This window comes from Prunus persica, chromosome G4, assembly GCF_000346465.2.
Source record: "Prunus persica cultivar Lovell chromosome G4, Prunus_persica_NCBIv2, whole genome shotgun sequence".
NCBI classification, from domain to species: Eukaryota; Viridiplantae; Streptophyta; class Magnoliopsida; order Rosales; family Rosaceae; genus Prunus; species Prunus persica.
The window spans coordinates 9,040,946-9,058,099 of NC_034012.1; the positions used below are offsets into that span (position 1 = coordinate 9,040,946).

Here is a 17,154-nt window from a genome sequence, read left to right on the forward strand (position 1 = left end):
CCCTCTATTGCAAATTATGTCATCGTAATGCAATCTTTTCAAAAGATATAATATACCAGCTTCTGTGCTGTAGCAAAGTTGATCCAAGGGATTCATAGTTTACATTTACCAATTTACCATGCTGTAGAAACATCTATATTATTCTTTCAGCTATCTTGCCAAACAAAAAATATATATGCGTGTGTATATAGAGGGGGAGTAGAGATGATATATGAACATAAATGTTTGAGAGTCAAGACAGTTTGCTCAGTTTCTCTCACTTCTGTTGTCCCAGTAAGTTGAATCAGGATTGACTGGATAGAGATCATGAGCAGATGTAGATGAACCAGTCCAAGGCCCTTCAGTTGACGCAGTTTGTGTCTGGCTCTCACCGGTTTTCCTTCCGAAACTGGATTCAAAATGTTTCCTCATTGCTTCGATCTCATTAGTTGAGGCATTTGGATCTGAGACCAATTCCTGAACAGCAGCCCTGCCTTCAAGCATGCTAACGACTGAAGACATGGTAGGCCTAACTGTTGAAGTGACATTGCAGCAGAGGAGAGCCACATTGATTGTAAGCATCATCTCTTCTTTGTTGAAGTCTGAGCCCAACCTTGGATCCACTAGGTCCATCAATCTCCCTTGCCCTTTTAGTAGTTGTGCCTAGAAACGTATATTGTCAGAGATAATTTGTCTTTACAAATAATTTCACTGAGCTTACATATATTGTCAGGGAAAGATAATGTCAAATGAAGCCAGACTTGATTTTGGATCATCATTAAAACTATTGCAGTATCAGTCACTTTCTCTCAGCCACAAACATAGAATAGAGATCAACAGTATCAGATTAAATTTAACTTTAAATAAGGAAGCAGTAGAATCATGTTACCCAATCAAGAAGATAAAAGCTTTTTTCCTTTGCTCTGTAAGTGGTGTTGTTCCTCCCACTAACAATTTCCAATACAAGAATTCCAAAGCTATAAACATCTGCTTTATCAGTCAGATAACCCCGCATTGCATATTCAGGCGCCATATATCCACTGCAAAAAATCGCTCATCATTTCCCCATATTTAGCTTAGCGAAATACTAAAAATACTACAAAGTTTCTTTAACAGTGTAGATCCAGTTAAGTTTGAAACTTATAAAAAGTTGAGAAACCTCCATCTGTTTCCTATTTCTATGGACCCATCATCGGGGTGGAAGAAATCAAAATAAAAGTATAAGAAGAAAAAAAACAGCACAGGGACTCACTAAGTTCCAGCAATACGGGTGCTAATGTGTGTATTATCCTCTTCATCAAGCTTGGCCAATCCAAAGTCAGATATCTTTGGGGTAAGATTTTTATCAAGCAGCACATTAGTAGCCTTGATGTCTCTATGAACGACCTTCAATCTTGATTCCTCGTGGAGGTAAGCCAAACCTCTCGCTATACCAACACAGATCTTGTGCCTTGTTGGCCAATCCAACTTCAACTGACTTTCTTCCGGCCCTTCAATTTGTCAAATTACTCAAAGTTAGTTATAAGGGGCATCTTTTTTATGTATAAGATCTTTTATACCCATATGCATGAACCAAATGAATTTTAGGCATACAAGAGTAATATTTACCAAACAAAGAACGAGCAAGGCTATTATTTTCCATGTACTCGTAGACAAGCAATAGTTGATTTCCTTCAATACAGCATCCGTGAAGCTTGACAAGATGAGGGTGTTGCAGAGCAGAAATCATGCCTATCTCATTCACGAATTCACGATTCCCTTGCTTTGATTTGGAAGAAAGCTGCTTGACAGCAATTACGGTGCCATCTGATAGAAGGCCCTGCATTTGAGAAACAAAGTCAAAATCCCTTTACTAAAAAGCAGAGCAACTTTAGTAAGAATGCTTACAATTAGTCAAGTTAGCCCAACAGCAATAAATAAATAGAAATATTGGTTCTGCAGAATACCTTGTAAACAGATCCAAAACCACCTTCTCCAATCTTATTGGCTTTGTCAAAGTTGTTTGTGGCAGCTTTGAGTTGCCTGAAGCTAAATTTACCAGTTTGCAGGTCCACGCCCTTTAAATCTGTGTAAGAAGCAAACTCATATAAGAAATTGTGTCTATACGAATTTCATGTTAGTAGCACTTTTATTTCTTAATATCATGCGACTGATTCAAGGCCTAGAATTTAACAAGTAACTGGATCTATAGGTAAGCACACTTTGCATCAAAGGTTTCAACAGTATAATATATTCTAGCAGCATCAATCAAGGCGTCAGAAAGTTCAATATCTAAATAAATATAAACTGTGCGTACCATCCTCCAAAGTATTTTCTTGTCCTAGGTGGCCTCTCCTCCAAAGAACACCAAAAATCAGTAATATAATGAAGACTCCTCCCCCCACAATTCCAACTACTGCACCTACAGATATGCCATTTCCACCAGGTACATAGTCGGCTGGAAGAAGAATAGCTTTATTAGAGTAAATGCAAATGTAATAGGTAAGAGAGTGCAATGTTCAAGCAATGCGCAAAGAAAAAAAAGATTCAACGGAATTGCATGCACTGTCTTGGGAAACGTTAAGTAGATAGTAAACGAAATTGTTCCGCTGCCATGTAAATATTATATGTTTGCTTAGGTGAAAAGGACAATTTTAATGTAAAAAATAAAAAATCCTTGAAGTTGCATTTAAAAGCACATACCAGTCCCATACAAAGAACTGCATTAATCAGTTATGTGATAGGAAATTTGAATAGACATCATTTCTTCAAGACTTGATTCGAACTAGGTAAAACAGAAAGAAAGGGGGAAAATACATATGGGATGCAATCAATTTATTGAGCACCATACAGTCCTGATCAGTTCCCCTGCAGAACTAAAGGCGGATCTCTTAATTGTGCTGAAATATTAATGCCTAACATGATATTTACATATGAGAAACTCCCAATGGTCTAAGTAGTAATTAAAAGAAGATCATAACAGTGTAAACTTACCATGTTTTACAGAAATGGCTGATATAAGAGGACCATAAACTCCTCTAAGAGGGATACCGGTCGTCCCTTTCCCAGCCCAATAGAAACGGATCTCCAAGGTACCACTAGTTACACGAGCAGTATACTTCATTATGACTGCAGTACCAACCCCACCAGCTTTGTCCACAATATTGAAATCCTGCTCCACTAGTCTCCCCTGCAATATCCTAGTTTTGTTACATAACATTTCATGATCGTAATGTTGTTTACAAGTTATTACTAGAAATTCTTAAACATTTGAATTGACCAGGAACTAAACAGTGTCTGTTGACCTTTACCTGAATGTAAACATCAAATATACGCCTTCCGAGGCTTCGATATGATTTGTTATTTGTAAACTCTGTCTCTACAAAATGGAGGTTTACAAAGTAGTTTCCATTTCTCAGACAAAACCCATAGTAAGTTAGAGAGAGGGGAGAGAGGCGTGCATGCGTGTACAGATCTGGGTTTGCCATAGAGAGTATAGATTTATTAGTTTGGATAAAGGTGTCTTCAGGACGGTCATCATCAATAAAGTAACCAGTGCTGCTGAAAGCCCAATTTGGTGAGGTTTGGCGAAATGAAGAAGGTCCAGCCCAATCTTCGTCACCATCAAACTTGAACCCATTAACAGTTACTGCTTTTCCACCACAATTTATACGGAATTCGTACCCAGCTACAATAGAAAGCAAAAGGGGATTAGTGGCCATACAGAGAGATTTCTTCTTTATCTCTTCTATTTCATTTCAAAGGAACTGTCAGAGGATTAGTCGACATCTTAAGCAAAAGGACTATGGGCATATCTTGAAGCAATATGTGGAAACCCAACTTACTTTGTGGACATGTTGGAATTTCCAAACATGTGGTTTTTCTGATAGGAGAATGCAGCAGGATCCAGAAGAAGTCAGCAAGATAACATCATAAATGAAAATAAGTTGTATAATAAAAATTAAGAATACACAGTTGGAATGCCAAGTAAATTTATCTATGCATGTTTTCAGAGGATTAATTTGTAACTTACGAACTATTGGCCGCTGAAAAGCTTTCAAACAAGTTCCTGTAGAAATTAACAAAAATTGAAAAATTGGTTACAAGACACAAACACAGTAAACTCAAGCTAATGAAGACATTCTTACAGGTTGCTGCGTTTTGATGGACAACCTGTAGCCCCTATGGTGAATTTGTTATATGAAAGATCACTGCACACAAATTTCCAAATGCGGCAGTATGAGAATAGAAAATAAAATGAGGAGCAGTATGAGAACAGAAAATAAAATTTCCAAATGCAGTAGTATGAGGTAAGTATTTGTTAGCGAGATCGTAGCTTTAGGATATTTATTTCTCAGTCTATTAGGACTCTATTTTTTTTTTTTTTACAGATATTGTGTAATTATGATTTTATTTTATTTCCTTGTATAACCCTACTAGGGTTACAACCTTGTATTATAAATACCTCATTTTGGAAAATGAAATATATCTGAAAATATTCTACCCATATTGTTTGACTTAGTATCAAAGCCGACTTTCTATTGACCTATGTGTTGTGCCCACCCGTGTTTTAGCCCCATATTTTTTTCTACCTGTGCCATGTATGCCCTCATGGGTTTGTGTGTTGTATTGTAATATTTGTGCCTCTACTATGTTCGTGTCATTCCTGTCTTGGTGCATCTGCCGTATTTATGCCTCTACTGTGTTCTGCTGTGTACTCTGCCGTGTTCGTACATGTCTTCGTGCATCTATCGTATTTATGCCTCTGTTGTGTTCCACTGTGTACTCTGTCGTGATCTGTTGAGTTTTTGCTGCAATAACGGGTGATAACTCTATTGTTGCTGCTGTTGCTGCTGCTTCTGCAAATTTGTGTGCTTCTGACTATATTCCAGGTACTGACTCCAATACTTGGATAATTGACACTGGTGCTTTTGATCATATGACTTATGATGCTAAATTTTTTGATGAGTTGTCTAGTAACACCTGTAACTCATACATAACTAGTGCTCTCCAATTACTGGTGAGGGCACAATCTCTCTCACTCCTACTCTATCTTTGTCTCGTGCATTACTAGTTCCCAATATCCATTATAACTTGTTATTTGTTGATCGATTACTTGATACATTTTATGCTTATGCTATTTTATATCCTACACATTGCTCTTTTCAGGATCTCAAGACTCATAAGACGATTGGGTAGTAAATAGATAAGGGTGGTTATATTATTTGACATTGCATTCTGCACCAGTTTGTGATCGTGTCGTTAGTACTGTTCAAATTTGCAATGTCAAAGACAAACAACAAATTTGGTTATGGTATCACTGCTTGGGACACCTGTCGTTTGACTACCTTCAGCGTCTGTTTTCCATCTATAGATGAGTCCAGTTTTAAGTGTGAGACATGTATTTTGGCTAAGAGTCATCGCACTGTGTTTCCTTTGAGTGACAGTAAAGCTGCAAAACCTTTTGATTTAGTGCATTATGATGTGTGGGATCTGGCTCGCGTTACTTCGAACGAATTTCATTAGTTCGTCACATTTATTGATGATTGTACCTGATTTACTTGGGTTTTCTTGTTGAAAAATAAACATGATGTTGCTTATATCCTTCCAAAGTTTTATACTATGGTGTCTACTCAGTTTCAAGCTTGGGTCAAAGTATTCTGGACTGATAATGGAAGAGAATATGTGAATAATACTTTGGCTTATTTCTTTTTTGCTCAAGGTATTTTTTACCAAACGACAACCCCGTTTACCCCTCAACAAAATGGTGTCTCTGAAAGAAAGAATCGACAATTGCTTGAATTTGTTCGCTCACTCATATTGGATGTCTATTCCCCATCATCTTTGGGGGCATACTGTTCTGTTTGCTGCCTATTTGATTAATCGTATTCCTAGCCGAGTTCTTGATTTCAAGACTCCGCATAATGTGTTTAGTAAACATGTTTCCCCTATCTCCGTCTCTAAGTCGCCCCCTAAAGTTTTTGGATGTATTGCCTATGTTCATGTCTACTCTCATAATTAGAGTAAACTTGATCCTTGTGTTATACGTTGTGTATTTATTTGCTACTATTCTACTCATAAGGGTTATAAGTGTTATCATCCATCTACCCAGAATGTGCATGTTACTTTGAATGTGATTTTTCATGAAGAAATGCCATATTATGTTTCTCCCTCTTTTCCAATTCAAGGGGAGATGGAAAGTGAATTTGAGAGTCTTGAATTAGAGAATCTTGAACTTAAATTGGAGAATGATGTGTTTGAAGATACTGCTCTCGGGAAGGAAACGACCGGTTGCATTGAATCAAGCCACCGGTCACCCATATCTGTAGATGAAACATGTGGAATGTGAAGAAACGACAAGTCGTCCTTTAGAACTCGACCGATCGCCAATATTTGGAGATGAAGCAGGTGCTCTCGCTGTCAAAATGACCGATCGCACTGAAGCAAGCGACCGGTTGCCTGTATCTGAAAATAGTGACGGTGATTCTTGTATGGATTAGCTCGATGCCATACCCCTCTTTGTCCTGCCAGTGCCCCAGTCTACTCGTGATAATGCATCAAGTGAGGTAATTTCTAATGACCTATATGTGTCAACTTATCAGTTACTGCCACGAACCACTTGTGGCAAACCCAAAGTACAATATTCCCCTAATGTACATGCCAAGTCTAAATATCTCATTAGCCATTATGTGTCAACTCATCTTTTGTCTAAGTCATATACATCATATTTGTGTCAATTATCTAGTATATGTGTGCTAACTAAGCTGCAAGATGCTCTTTCTAACACCAAATGGGTGGATGTTATGAATGTTGAAATGGAAGCATTGAACAAGAATGAAACTTGGGATTTAGTCACTCTACCAAAAGGGAAGAAAGCTGTTGGGTGCAGATGGATGTTTACTTTGAAGCATAAATCTACCGGTTCCATTGACCGTTACAAGGTTAGATTGGTAGCATAAGGTTATAATCAAACTTATGGAGTTGATTATTTGGAGACCTTTGCTCTACTAGCAAAACTCAATGTTGTACGTGTGCTCTTGTCCCTGGCTGCTAATCGTGACTAGCCTTGTTACAATTTGATGTAAAGAATGCATTCCTACATGATGACCTCAAGGAAAAAATATACATAGATGTTCCTCCTGGTAAGCAGTCTCCAAGAGCATGGTTTGGGAGGTTTGTAATATCTATGAAGAAATTTGGGTATGTGCAGAGTAACTCAAATCATACTTTGTTTCTAAAGCGTCATAAAAGTAAATTGACAGCATTAATTATTTATGTTGATGATATGATTGTAACTGAAGATGATCAGGCAGAAATGAAAAATCTTCAGAAGTATCTCGCTTCTAAGTTTGAGATGAAATTATTGAGTGATTTGAAGTACTTTCTTGGAATTGAAGTTGCCATATCTAAACATGATATCTTTTTTGTCCCAAAGAAAGTATGTTTTGGATTTACTTGCAGAAACTAGAATGTTGGATTGTGAACCAATTGATACCCTTAGTGAATAGAGTAATAAGTTAGGGTTGTATCCTGATCAAGCTCCTACTGATAAAGAACATTATCAATGACTTGTGAGGAAATTGATTTATTTAGCTCATACACGTCCCGACATTGCATATGCAATGAGTGAATGGAGTCAATTTATGCATTTTTCTAGTGAAGATCATATGGATGATGTGATGTGTATTTTGAGGTTTCTAAAAGCAACTCCTGGCAATGGGTTAATGTTTTTCAAGTATGGTCATACAGATGTGGAAGGATATACGGATGCTGATTGAGCTAGTTCAGTCATTGATAAACGTTCTATGTCTTGGTATTTTACATTTATTGGTGGTAATCTTATTACTTGAAGGAGTAAAAAGCAAAAAAGTGGTGTCTCGGTCTAGTGCCGAAGCCAAGTATCATGGGATGGCTCAAGGTGTGTGCGAGTTACTACGATTAAGGAGATTGTTGAGAGATCTTGGGTTTGCGCCCTAGAAACCAATGGATTTGTATTGTGATAACAAAGCTGCAATTGCGATTGTTCATAACCCTGTGCAACATGATCATACAAAGCACGTGGAGTTTGATTGACATTTTATTAAAGAGAAGATGGATGTTGAGATTGTTTCTTTTCCGTTTATATCATTTGAGCATCAACTGGCAGATATATTTACGAAAATTGTGTCTACTACCATCTTTCTCAACTCGTTTGACAAGTTAGGCATACGTGACATCTTTGCGCCAACTTGAGGGGGAGTGTTAGCGAGATCGTAGTTTAATTAAGAGATTTATTTCCTAGTCTATTAGGACTCTATTTCTTTCTATTTTGTACGGATATTGTGTAATTAGGATTTTATCTTATTTCCTTGTATAACCCTACTAGGGTTACAACCTTGTATTATAAATACCTCCTTTTAGAGAACGAAATATATCTGAAAATATTCTACCCATATTGTTTGATTGTATTCACATGATTGGATTGAAGTTTTTTATATCAATTCTAGCGAGAGTTAATTCTGAAAATCCAATATTAGTCATAGGCGCCCTAAGCTCTCACAACTGTCCAAGTTAAGCCAAGTTCACTTTCAAATTTCCCTTGGAACTATCTTCAATGTCGAATCTTATCCTTCTATTGAAAAATAATGTTCATTTTTATTCTACACAGTTCTAGAAGAATCATGAATACAAGAACGATTCTAGAGTTACAGAGAACATACTATGTTGGCTAGACAAAGAGAATTGAAATTGGAAAAACTTTCTAGAAGCAAGAAAATTCATGTTGCTAGATTATGCAAGTGGAGCATGATGGCTAAACAATAGCCACAAAAAATATTATACAATATAGAATATTCTAGATGAAGCCACACACTTGTGGCTGGAGAAAAAAATGCCAAGTCGGTGGATCATGATGTCGGCAAAGAATGCCTATAAAAAGGCATGCAATGCAACAAAGCAAGGTGGAGTCTAACAAAAAGAACTCCCAAACTAATGGAGCCAAGAGCTACTCAGACAAAGCTATGTTGAAGAGCCAATAAGCTCACCAATCTAAGTGTGAAGGGCCAAATAGCTCAAACTATTCTAAATCAAGTGTGGTGGCCAATAAGCCAATAAGTTAAGAAGGATGCCAATTAGCCTACATCAAGCTATGTACTATTCTCTTCCAATATAATAAATCACTTTGTTCAACTATTGTACTATTGTCCTAAATCCCTTCACGCATAAACCAACAATGGTATCAGAGCATCACAAACACTAATCTCACCTACTATATTCCAACACCTTCCTTGTCTTCCCACACGTGACACATCCATCTTGACATTCTCATTTCTTCCACTCATTTTATGAACATGTTGTTTTCTAAGTGCCATATAGCATGGCTGGTCTACCAATTTATGCAGAGAATGCTTTGGAGATATGAGGGAAACCTTGAAAAAGGCTTAGGGATCATAAAACTTAGGGAACATTTTAAGATAATTATAAAGAAAGTACATTAATGCCTATTTCATGAATATAATTGTATGTCAAGCTCCATTATGAAAAGTTATGTCATAACGAATGCACTATGCTTTATCCAGTAATAGACAGCATAAATCTCCTTACTAAATAACTAAAGACTAGACTTTGGAAGAGAAGCTTACACTTCTTTTTTCGTCCAAGTAGGCACGGGTCCGGTCAGCAAGTTTCCAGTTAAGAATCTAAACATAATTGGTACAGGAAAAACGGCATAAATTACTAGAAAGGGGTATAAACAAAAGCAATGAATTACTAGAATGCTAAGCATGATTAACACGACCAGCTTGTAGGGCAGGGTTGTGACAAAGCCATTGAAGAATGTCTGCTTGAGTTTTCTTGTAATAAAGTCAAGATTTGTTATTCAAATTGCTTACATATATTTCACTTCTGCCAGAGCAACAAAGCGGCTTGGAATTTCCCCGGTTAGCTTGTTAAAGCTGAGGTCTCTGCACAAACCAGTAACAAATGCATTTCAGATATGCTCCCCCGGAGAGAAACATTATTTAACTTAATAATAATAATAATAAAATCACTCCAAGATTCGGGTAAGTGTAAAATCTATGCCTACGTACATGTGTGTGATTGCGTTGATTACGTAAAAATAGTATCTAGAAAGAAGATAATTTATTTATCTGAAGACAGAAATAATAAAAAATAAAAAAAGGGACAAAAGACATTTGTACTAACAAAGTTTTCAAATTCTTCATGTTCTCGAGATACTGAGGTAGCTGTCCAGTTATATTGCAACTCCTCAAAATCCTGTAACAGAAACACTAAAATTTTGAGTTTGCAAAAGACTTCAGGTACAGACAGAAATTGTGATTCATGGAAGCATTAACTCACAGTGTCTTCATGCCTTCCATATTCTCAAGTGGAGGAAAGGGTGCTTCAGGCCCACTCAAGTCAGTAATTCTCCTGCATGTTAAAATTGAGCAATGAACATAGATTACAGAATTGCTAATCTGTTTGTATTTATAAGTAGATACAAAATCAAAATCCATACTAACAAGTCAGTTAATTTTGTTAAAAGAGAAATGCCGGAAGGAATTGGCCCCGTCAAACCACTAGCCTGAATCATTCTGTTTGAACAAGTCAACATTTGAATTAGCGATAATATTCAGAATCAAGTAGTAGCAAAGATAACAAAAAAGAAAACTCACATTTTGTCAAGATTTGTCCAGTTCTGAATAAAATGAGGTATCTGCCCGGTAAAGTGACTGTCACCCACCCGGCTGCATAATGATTGGCAAAAGGAAAATAGTACCAATTAATACTATAATGCGGTATTTGGGTGCTTTTAGGAAACCTTTAAGAAAAAAGAACAACAGAAGCTTACAAGTCTTTTAGTGTGGTAAGATTTCCAAATGTATCTGGCAACTCCCCAGTAAAATTATTTGAGTTAAGAAGCCTAACCATGAAGGAGACATAACAATTATATTAAAGATACAGAAGTCGATGATTGCTGATGAAAATATCCAGCATCTGTCTGTCAGGATAAAACTCGAAATAGGACAATCTTACATGCTTTCTATGAGGGTCAAATTCCCAAGCTCCCGAGGGAGCTCTCCAGAGAAATTATTCATACTGATGTCCCTACACAAAGAAAATTCAATTCCACTGATTAAAAAAGATCATTCCATAAAATCAAGTGGGGGAAAGAAGAAACAAATGCGTAATCAACACTCACAAACGCTTCAGGGTGGTGATGTCTCCAAGCTCTTTGGGGATAGGACCGGTCAAACGGTTTCCAAGAAGGGAACTGCAACAAAACTCGTGTTTGGCCATCAAGATGAATGCAACAAATATGTTAGATTCAACATTTATGATTCAAATGGCTCATGGCCACTCAAAGGCCATGAATATGAACAAAATCCATGTAGTAGATTTGTAGTTTAAGAAAGAAATGGCTAAAGAATATTGAAGTTGCCACTAAAACAATAAGAACATGTCATGAACATCAACACACACACGCATGTATGCATAGCGAAAAAAGACCGTACATGTTGACAAGTGAAAGGGAGCCCCATTCTGGAGGGATGGTACCACTCAGGTAGTTGCGGGTGAGGTCACTGCAGGAGAAAGAAAGAAATGAGGCATTTTCCCATTGACAACAGACATACATGTAAGGTAACAACGTGCTTACATTTCTTCGAGATAGCTGAGCCTGGCCATCTCTTTTGGGAGTGTTCCTGGCAAATCCTGAGCTTTCATAACTCTGTGCTTCATCACAAAACAAGGTTTCAAATCTTAATTGCAATTTAACAAAGACCTGACTGTGACTAAGAGGAAATGCTTCCACACAGATGAGACCAAAACAGTTAATTATTTAGAGGGTAAAGACTCGACTTCAACTCAGGCAATGTCCTTAAAAAGAATAAAACTTGCAATTTTTTGGTCACGAAGAATAAAACTTGCAATTACACAAACAGTTAATATGCATTTGTCCTGTAGTGATAATTAGCAAGCCAGCTTTGTCAACAAGTTCCAAAACAATGTCAATTGTGAGAATGTGAAGGTGAAAGTCTCACATTGAAAAGTTGAGAAACTTAACAAAGGCTTATAAAAAGTTGGGTTACTCTCCCTATTGCCAATTGATTTTGGGATGGAATCTCAACTTCCTTCATGGTATCAGAATCAGATTAGCCCACATATGAAAGCCCAATGACCACTTGAGGGCTGGCTTGGTTTCATGAGCCCCAGCAGCTGTCCTGGCCAGCCCTTGCTGATAGAAATGGTTTTTGGGCCCAAACCAACAAACCAACCCAATCCCCTGCCCAGTACTCTTACACATTGATAGTGTGCATGAGAAATTTCACAAAAATTGAACGTGGCAACAGCCAACTCCATGCGGTGCCGACAGTCCCTTTTTTTTTTTTGGTCGAAAAGCCGACAGTCCCTTTTGATTCCCAGTTATTTTGGAGGTGGCATGATGATATTTTAAGTCAATTGGGGGGCCAATGTGAAAATGATCAATAATTAATTGATATAGACGCAGTCCCCAGAAACCCAGAAAACCAAATGTCCAAATCAGCATCTCTCTCTCTCTCTCTCTCTACAAACTTACAGCTGAGCTAATGGTCATGGGTCAATCAATCAAGGAAGGTTCATGCACTGATTCTTCTTTCACTTTCAGTTTCAGACAAAAAATTCTGAGATGATATGACTGACTTGTTTAATACTCCTAACAGTATCAACGTCAAAATTAACTTAAGCATATGTAAATAACCTATACCCTAACACTACTCATGTCACTTAATTTAAGAGGAGCTTTTAAGAGCGCATGCAATAGTATACTCTCGTAGGGATAGAATTAGTGTGGAGTTAGGTGGAACCAAGGACTAAAATATCGATGAAATATCATCAATATTATCGTTTTTTTGGGTCTATGATATTTTGAAACATATCCATATACATATAGTATAATTAATATTTGGAAATATCGACGTTGATAATTTCTCACACGCTTCAACAAGATTTGGCCAAAAATATCGAGATGATGAAGACAGTGAAAAATTTGAGCCTCATAGAAACTTATGTGGTACTAAGTCACTCATGTCTCTTATCATGCAATGTATAAAGTATAAAATATTATAGTAAATCATTATAAATAAATGATTATGGTGTATTTAATATTCTTTTATTAATTACTACAAATTTTCTACACTCCCGGTGTTTGTCAGCTCGCTATATAATCAACTTAAATCAGTTAAACCCATCATGTAATGCATTTCCTTCAAAAAAATTTTGGAGAAACTAATACATAATTGACTAAATAAACATCCTCCAAAGTTTCAATAAAAATTTCAAAGTTTTTCTTACAATTTCCATAGTTTTTATTCAATTTTTACCGATATTGATAATTTTCCGATATTTCCATTGAAATTGCCATGTTTTCAGACCATCGATATTTTAGACCTTGGGTGGAACTAAAATTGAAAGATATCCTTACTTTTGTGAGGGTTGACAAACAATCCACTAGATCTGGCAGGTGGACATAAGAATTTCTCGTAATTTAAAACTTGCATAACATTAGAGGCTCTCCTACCTTAGAAAGTTAGAGAATCTGTTAGAACCAAAAGAAAAAGTTGGATTCCATGCATATAACACAAAAGTTGAAGGACTTTAAATTTTGAGACTTCAGATATATGGAGTAGAGTAAGTAAATGCTGCGACTGTCTTCTTCACCGACAACATGAGAAAGGCTCATTTAAAGTCATCAAAATTTGGCCATCGTGAGTATACTAGTATTATACAAATAGCAATTTTCTTGGAGTATATATATATAATGGGATAATTCTGAAAGGGAAAAAAATAATAATATACATAATACATATATATCGCCAATGATCTAATATTCCCCAAAAAAGTTTGTGGTTTACATGGATATGGTGGTGATGGTGTCACCCCTAAACAAAGATCATTTGGTGTTAGGTGGTGAGAGAGAGAGAGAGAGAGAGAGAGAGAGAGAGAGAGAGAGAGAGAGAAGTTTACATGCTGGTAATATGGCAGACAGTGGAACTGGCAAAGGAACAATTACAGGTGACACCATACTCAAATCCTTTGGCAGCATTGGTATCAGTCCATGGTTTTTTTTTTTCCCTTCTTTTGTAATGGATAATAAATGCTTTTAATTCTTTTCCTTTCATGGAGAAGTTTATTATGTAATTGCTAATTGACATTAAAATTCACTTGTACTGTCAACCTTTTTCGGTTTGTATATAAGGTAAATTTAATCCACTCTATTTTCAAATCTTGGATCCGTCTCTCGGGTGACACACCATCATCGTATATATATAAATGCATTTCCATGTAAACCAAATAAACCCGATAAGATCATTTGGTATAAGATCATTTGGTGTTAGGTAGAGAGAGAGAGAGAGAGAGAGAGAGAGAGAAGTTTACATGCTGGTAATATGGCAGACAGTGGAATTGGCAAAGGAACAATTACAGGTGACGCCATACTCAAATCCTTTGGCCGGATTGGTATCAGTCCATGGTTTTTGATTGTTGCATGGATCTGCATCTCCACTGAAATCCCATTTCGTCTTCCCCAGTGTCTTTGCTATGTCGGCTAAAGTTTGTACTACATATATATATAAAACAAAGTGCAACAATAATTTAACACCATATGCTCAAAACTCAATTTCTACACATTCATACAATTACTACCATTAATGTCTAAATAAACAACAACTACAAAGTCATGAATCCAAGCATCATATATACGTATACCTTCATCTCGTGGCAATCGAGTAAGTCCAAAAGCAAAATTTCCAAAGCAAACCACCACCAAGAGAGAATGAAGAAAAGGTCGAGGGAAGAACATATTCATCAATTAATTTTCTATTGGAAACCTTTCCACATTTGAAGAGGAAAACAGTGCCCAAAATGAGAGCTTTTGAATGAAGAGGTATCGTACGATTGTGTGTATGAAAGATTTGTGAGGAGAGTATTGGTGCTTACAGCAGCTTTTTATAGACACAGAAAAATCGAGTAGACCTTCAAGGACTGAAACTGAAGTCAAATACTTTTAAAAAAATTATTATTCTCATCCACTCACTTTATAGTCTAATCTCCTTTTTTTTAATATATAAAGAAAAAAAGAAAAAAAAGGAGATTAGACACTGCATGCAAACACACACGTACTGTACATAAAGCTGTTTTGAATAATAATCAATACATAAAAGTTCCACAGCATCCCCTTTCTCAGTTTTCCATTATTTACATCTTTTGGGTTTAAAAATTAAATGTGGTCAGAGCACTTCCTGAAGTTTGTCTTTTATCATGGTAAAGGGGTTAGAGCAGTTATTATTCACGTGAACAGTTGTTGTCATTGCAAAAAATAATGTGTATTTCCACCAGTTGCCCTTTGTCAGAGCAAATACTATTTATTTTTTTGTTTTTTTCACAAATTTTTTTACCTAAACAATTAATTTGGATAATATTTTCCACAAGATTTTTGGGTTCCTACTTGTCAGCCCAGGCTCGTGGCCCCCCACCTCCTGCCCAGGCAAGCCTTTGCTGCTGGAAACGTAATTTGGGCTCAAAACGCCCCTAGCCCGCCCCCTGCCTTCTCTGTTGGAATTGCTCTCAATTAGGAATGGCAATAATGCCCGTCGGGTCCCCGCCCCTAACGGGGGGAGTTTTCGGGGAGAAATCGGGGCCGGGTACAGGGATTCTCAAATTTGCAAAATCCCCTATCAGGGATGGGCCGGGGATGGTATTGTTATCCCCATCCCCGAACCCGGCCCGATAAGTAATATATTTATTTATAATTAATATATTAATATATATTAATATAATATAATAAACGAAGTTACCCTAGCGTCGCTCCTTATTCCTGATATATTGCATAGGGTTGGCACGCACAGCGGCATAGTCAAATGAGCTTATTTGATACATTATTTAACCAAACTTGGCAACAACATAGTGGATTGGTCTAATATGGTGAGGATCATGAACAGACAATGAATGAAGATGAGGGGTTGCCCACGTGCTGCTGCTTCTATTGGTTGTTAGGAAAACCAAAATCCTCAAACAAACCATGAATGATGAGGAAATAAAAGTGGAAGGTTAAAAATCAGAAGTGTTTACAAAAAAGATAAATTTTTGTACGCCATCAAGTATGTCATAAATGAAAACCGGGGATTGGGGCGGGTATGTGAGGCACTTTCCCGACGGGGACGGGGATGGGGATTCCACGAAAAGCTTAAACCGGGGATTGGGGCGGGGACAAGGACATAGACGGGGATAGAGAGCGGAGACAGGAATGGTATTGTCATACTCGGCTCCTAACCGGCCCGTCGCCATCCTTACTCTCAATGAGAATTTAATCAGAAAAATAAAGTTGAAAACTCTTTATATCTGTATGAAAACAGTGCATATAGAAAATAACTCAATATTGTTTTAAGTTTTCTCCAACGTACACGGTACACTACTTAAAAAAAAAGACTAAAAGAGACTGAGGGCAATCATACATTTTTGGAGACTGAAAACAGTACCTAACGTAGTAATAGGCACTGACTTATAATAGTGTCTTATATATGGGTCCTCTAATCATTCCGTGCCATATTTCTACCAGTCAAACAAAAACCATGAGTCGCTAAGCAAAACTCATTCAAATGAAAGATTTGTAACACAGATCTAGCCCAAACCAGAAAATGGGTTAGATTTACAAACACAGTACCAAGAATTAAATTTAAAACTAGACCAAGAAATCCAGACACAACACAATACCAAGAAAAAGACGAGAGTTATAACCAAAAAAAATAATAGACAAAAGGGGTGCGTAAAGATTTGAAGCAGAAAAAGAGAGAAGTTTCAAGAAAGTTGTTAAGAAAATACAAGAGAGAGAGAGAGAGAGAGAGAGAGAGAGAGGTAGGAATCTTGGGATGAGAAAAAGGAGGAAAGCCATTTTGGTTTACGTATAATTTCACTTAGTTGGTATAATGAGTCTTTTATTTATATATTTTCAAAAATTTTAATTAAGTTTTTGTGTTGATTCGTGCCCACTACTGGAAATGGTGGAGAACTTGGGCACTGATTAATTTGTCAGTGCCTTATTTTCTAATATATATTTGACATGAAAGTATTACATATAATTTCTTTAATACTGAAGGCACGGATTTCCGAGTTTTAAAAATTGTTAGTCATGGGAAATTATATTATCATTTTATAGAAACTATTTCTATTATCAGTCCC

At 36.8% G+C, this 17,154-nt stretch overlaps 1 protein-coding gene across 4 annotated transcripts; it reads right to left on the reverse strand.

The window, feature by feature from the left end:
• LOC18780636 (probable leucine-rich repeat receptor-like serine/threonine-protein kinase At3g14840) lies at nt 20-14,926 on the reverse strand. Of its 4 annotated transcripts, XM_020562062.1 has the most exons (24): nt 14,686-14,926; nt 14,356-14,536; nt 11,597-11,668; nt 11,454-11,522; nt 11,141-11,212; nt 10,975-11,046; nt 10,790-10,861; nt 10,614-10,685; nt 10,461-10,532; nt 10,297-10,368; nt 10,141-10,212; nt 9,828-9,899; nt 9,579-9,635; nt 4,107-4,169; nt 3,992-4,027; nt 3,804-3,841; nt 3,270-3,646; nt 2,953-3,148; nt 2,276-2,416; nt 1,926-2,044; nt 1,588-1,798; nt 1,232-1,469; nt 869-1,019; nt 20-642 (listed from the first exon to the last, which is right to left on the reverse strand). In XM_020562062.1, exons 1-24 carry the CDS (start codon nt 14,783-14,785, stop codon nt 247-249), a joined length of 3,021 nt encoding a protein of 1,006 aa, XP_020417651.1. In that variant the 5' UTR covers nt 14,786-14,926; the 3' UTR covers nt 20-246. The 4 variants fall into 4 exon arrangements, with proteins under 4 accessions (XP_020417651.1, XP_020417653.1, XP_020417652.1 ...); XM_020562064.1 differs by lacking the exon at nt 14,356-14,536 and having other exon boundaries at nt 14,686-14,706; XM_020562063.1 differs by lacking the exons at nt 14,356-14,536; nt 14,686-14,926 and adding an exon at nt 13,945-14,067.

Coding starts and splice junctions, on each gene's coding strand:
- LOC18780636 (XM_020562062.1), bottom strand. CDS start 14,785: ATGAATATGTTCTTCCCTCGACCTTTTCTTCATTCTCTCTTGGTGGTG. Junction 10,686..10,789: donor CTTACCACACTAAAAGACTT/GTAAGCTTCTGT, acceptor ATCATTATGCAG/CCGGGTGGGTGACAGTCACT. Junction 10,533..10,613: donor TGGACAAATCTTGACAAAAT/GTGAGTTTTCTT, acceptor TTGTTCAAACAG/AATGATTCAGGCTAGTGGTT.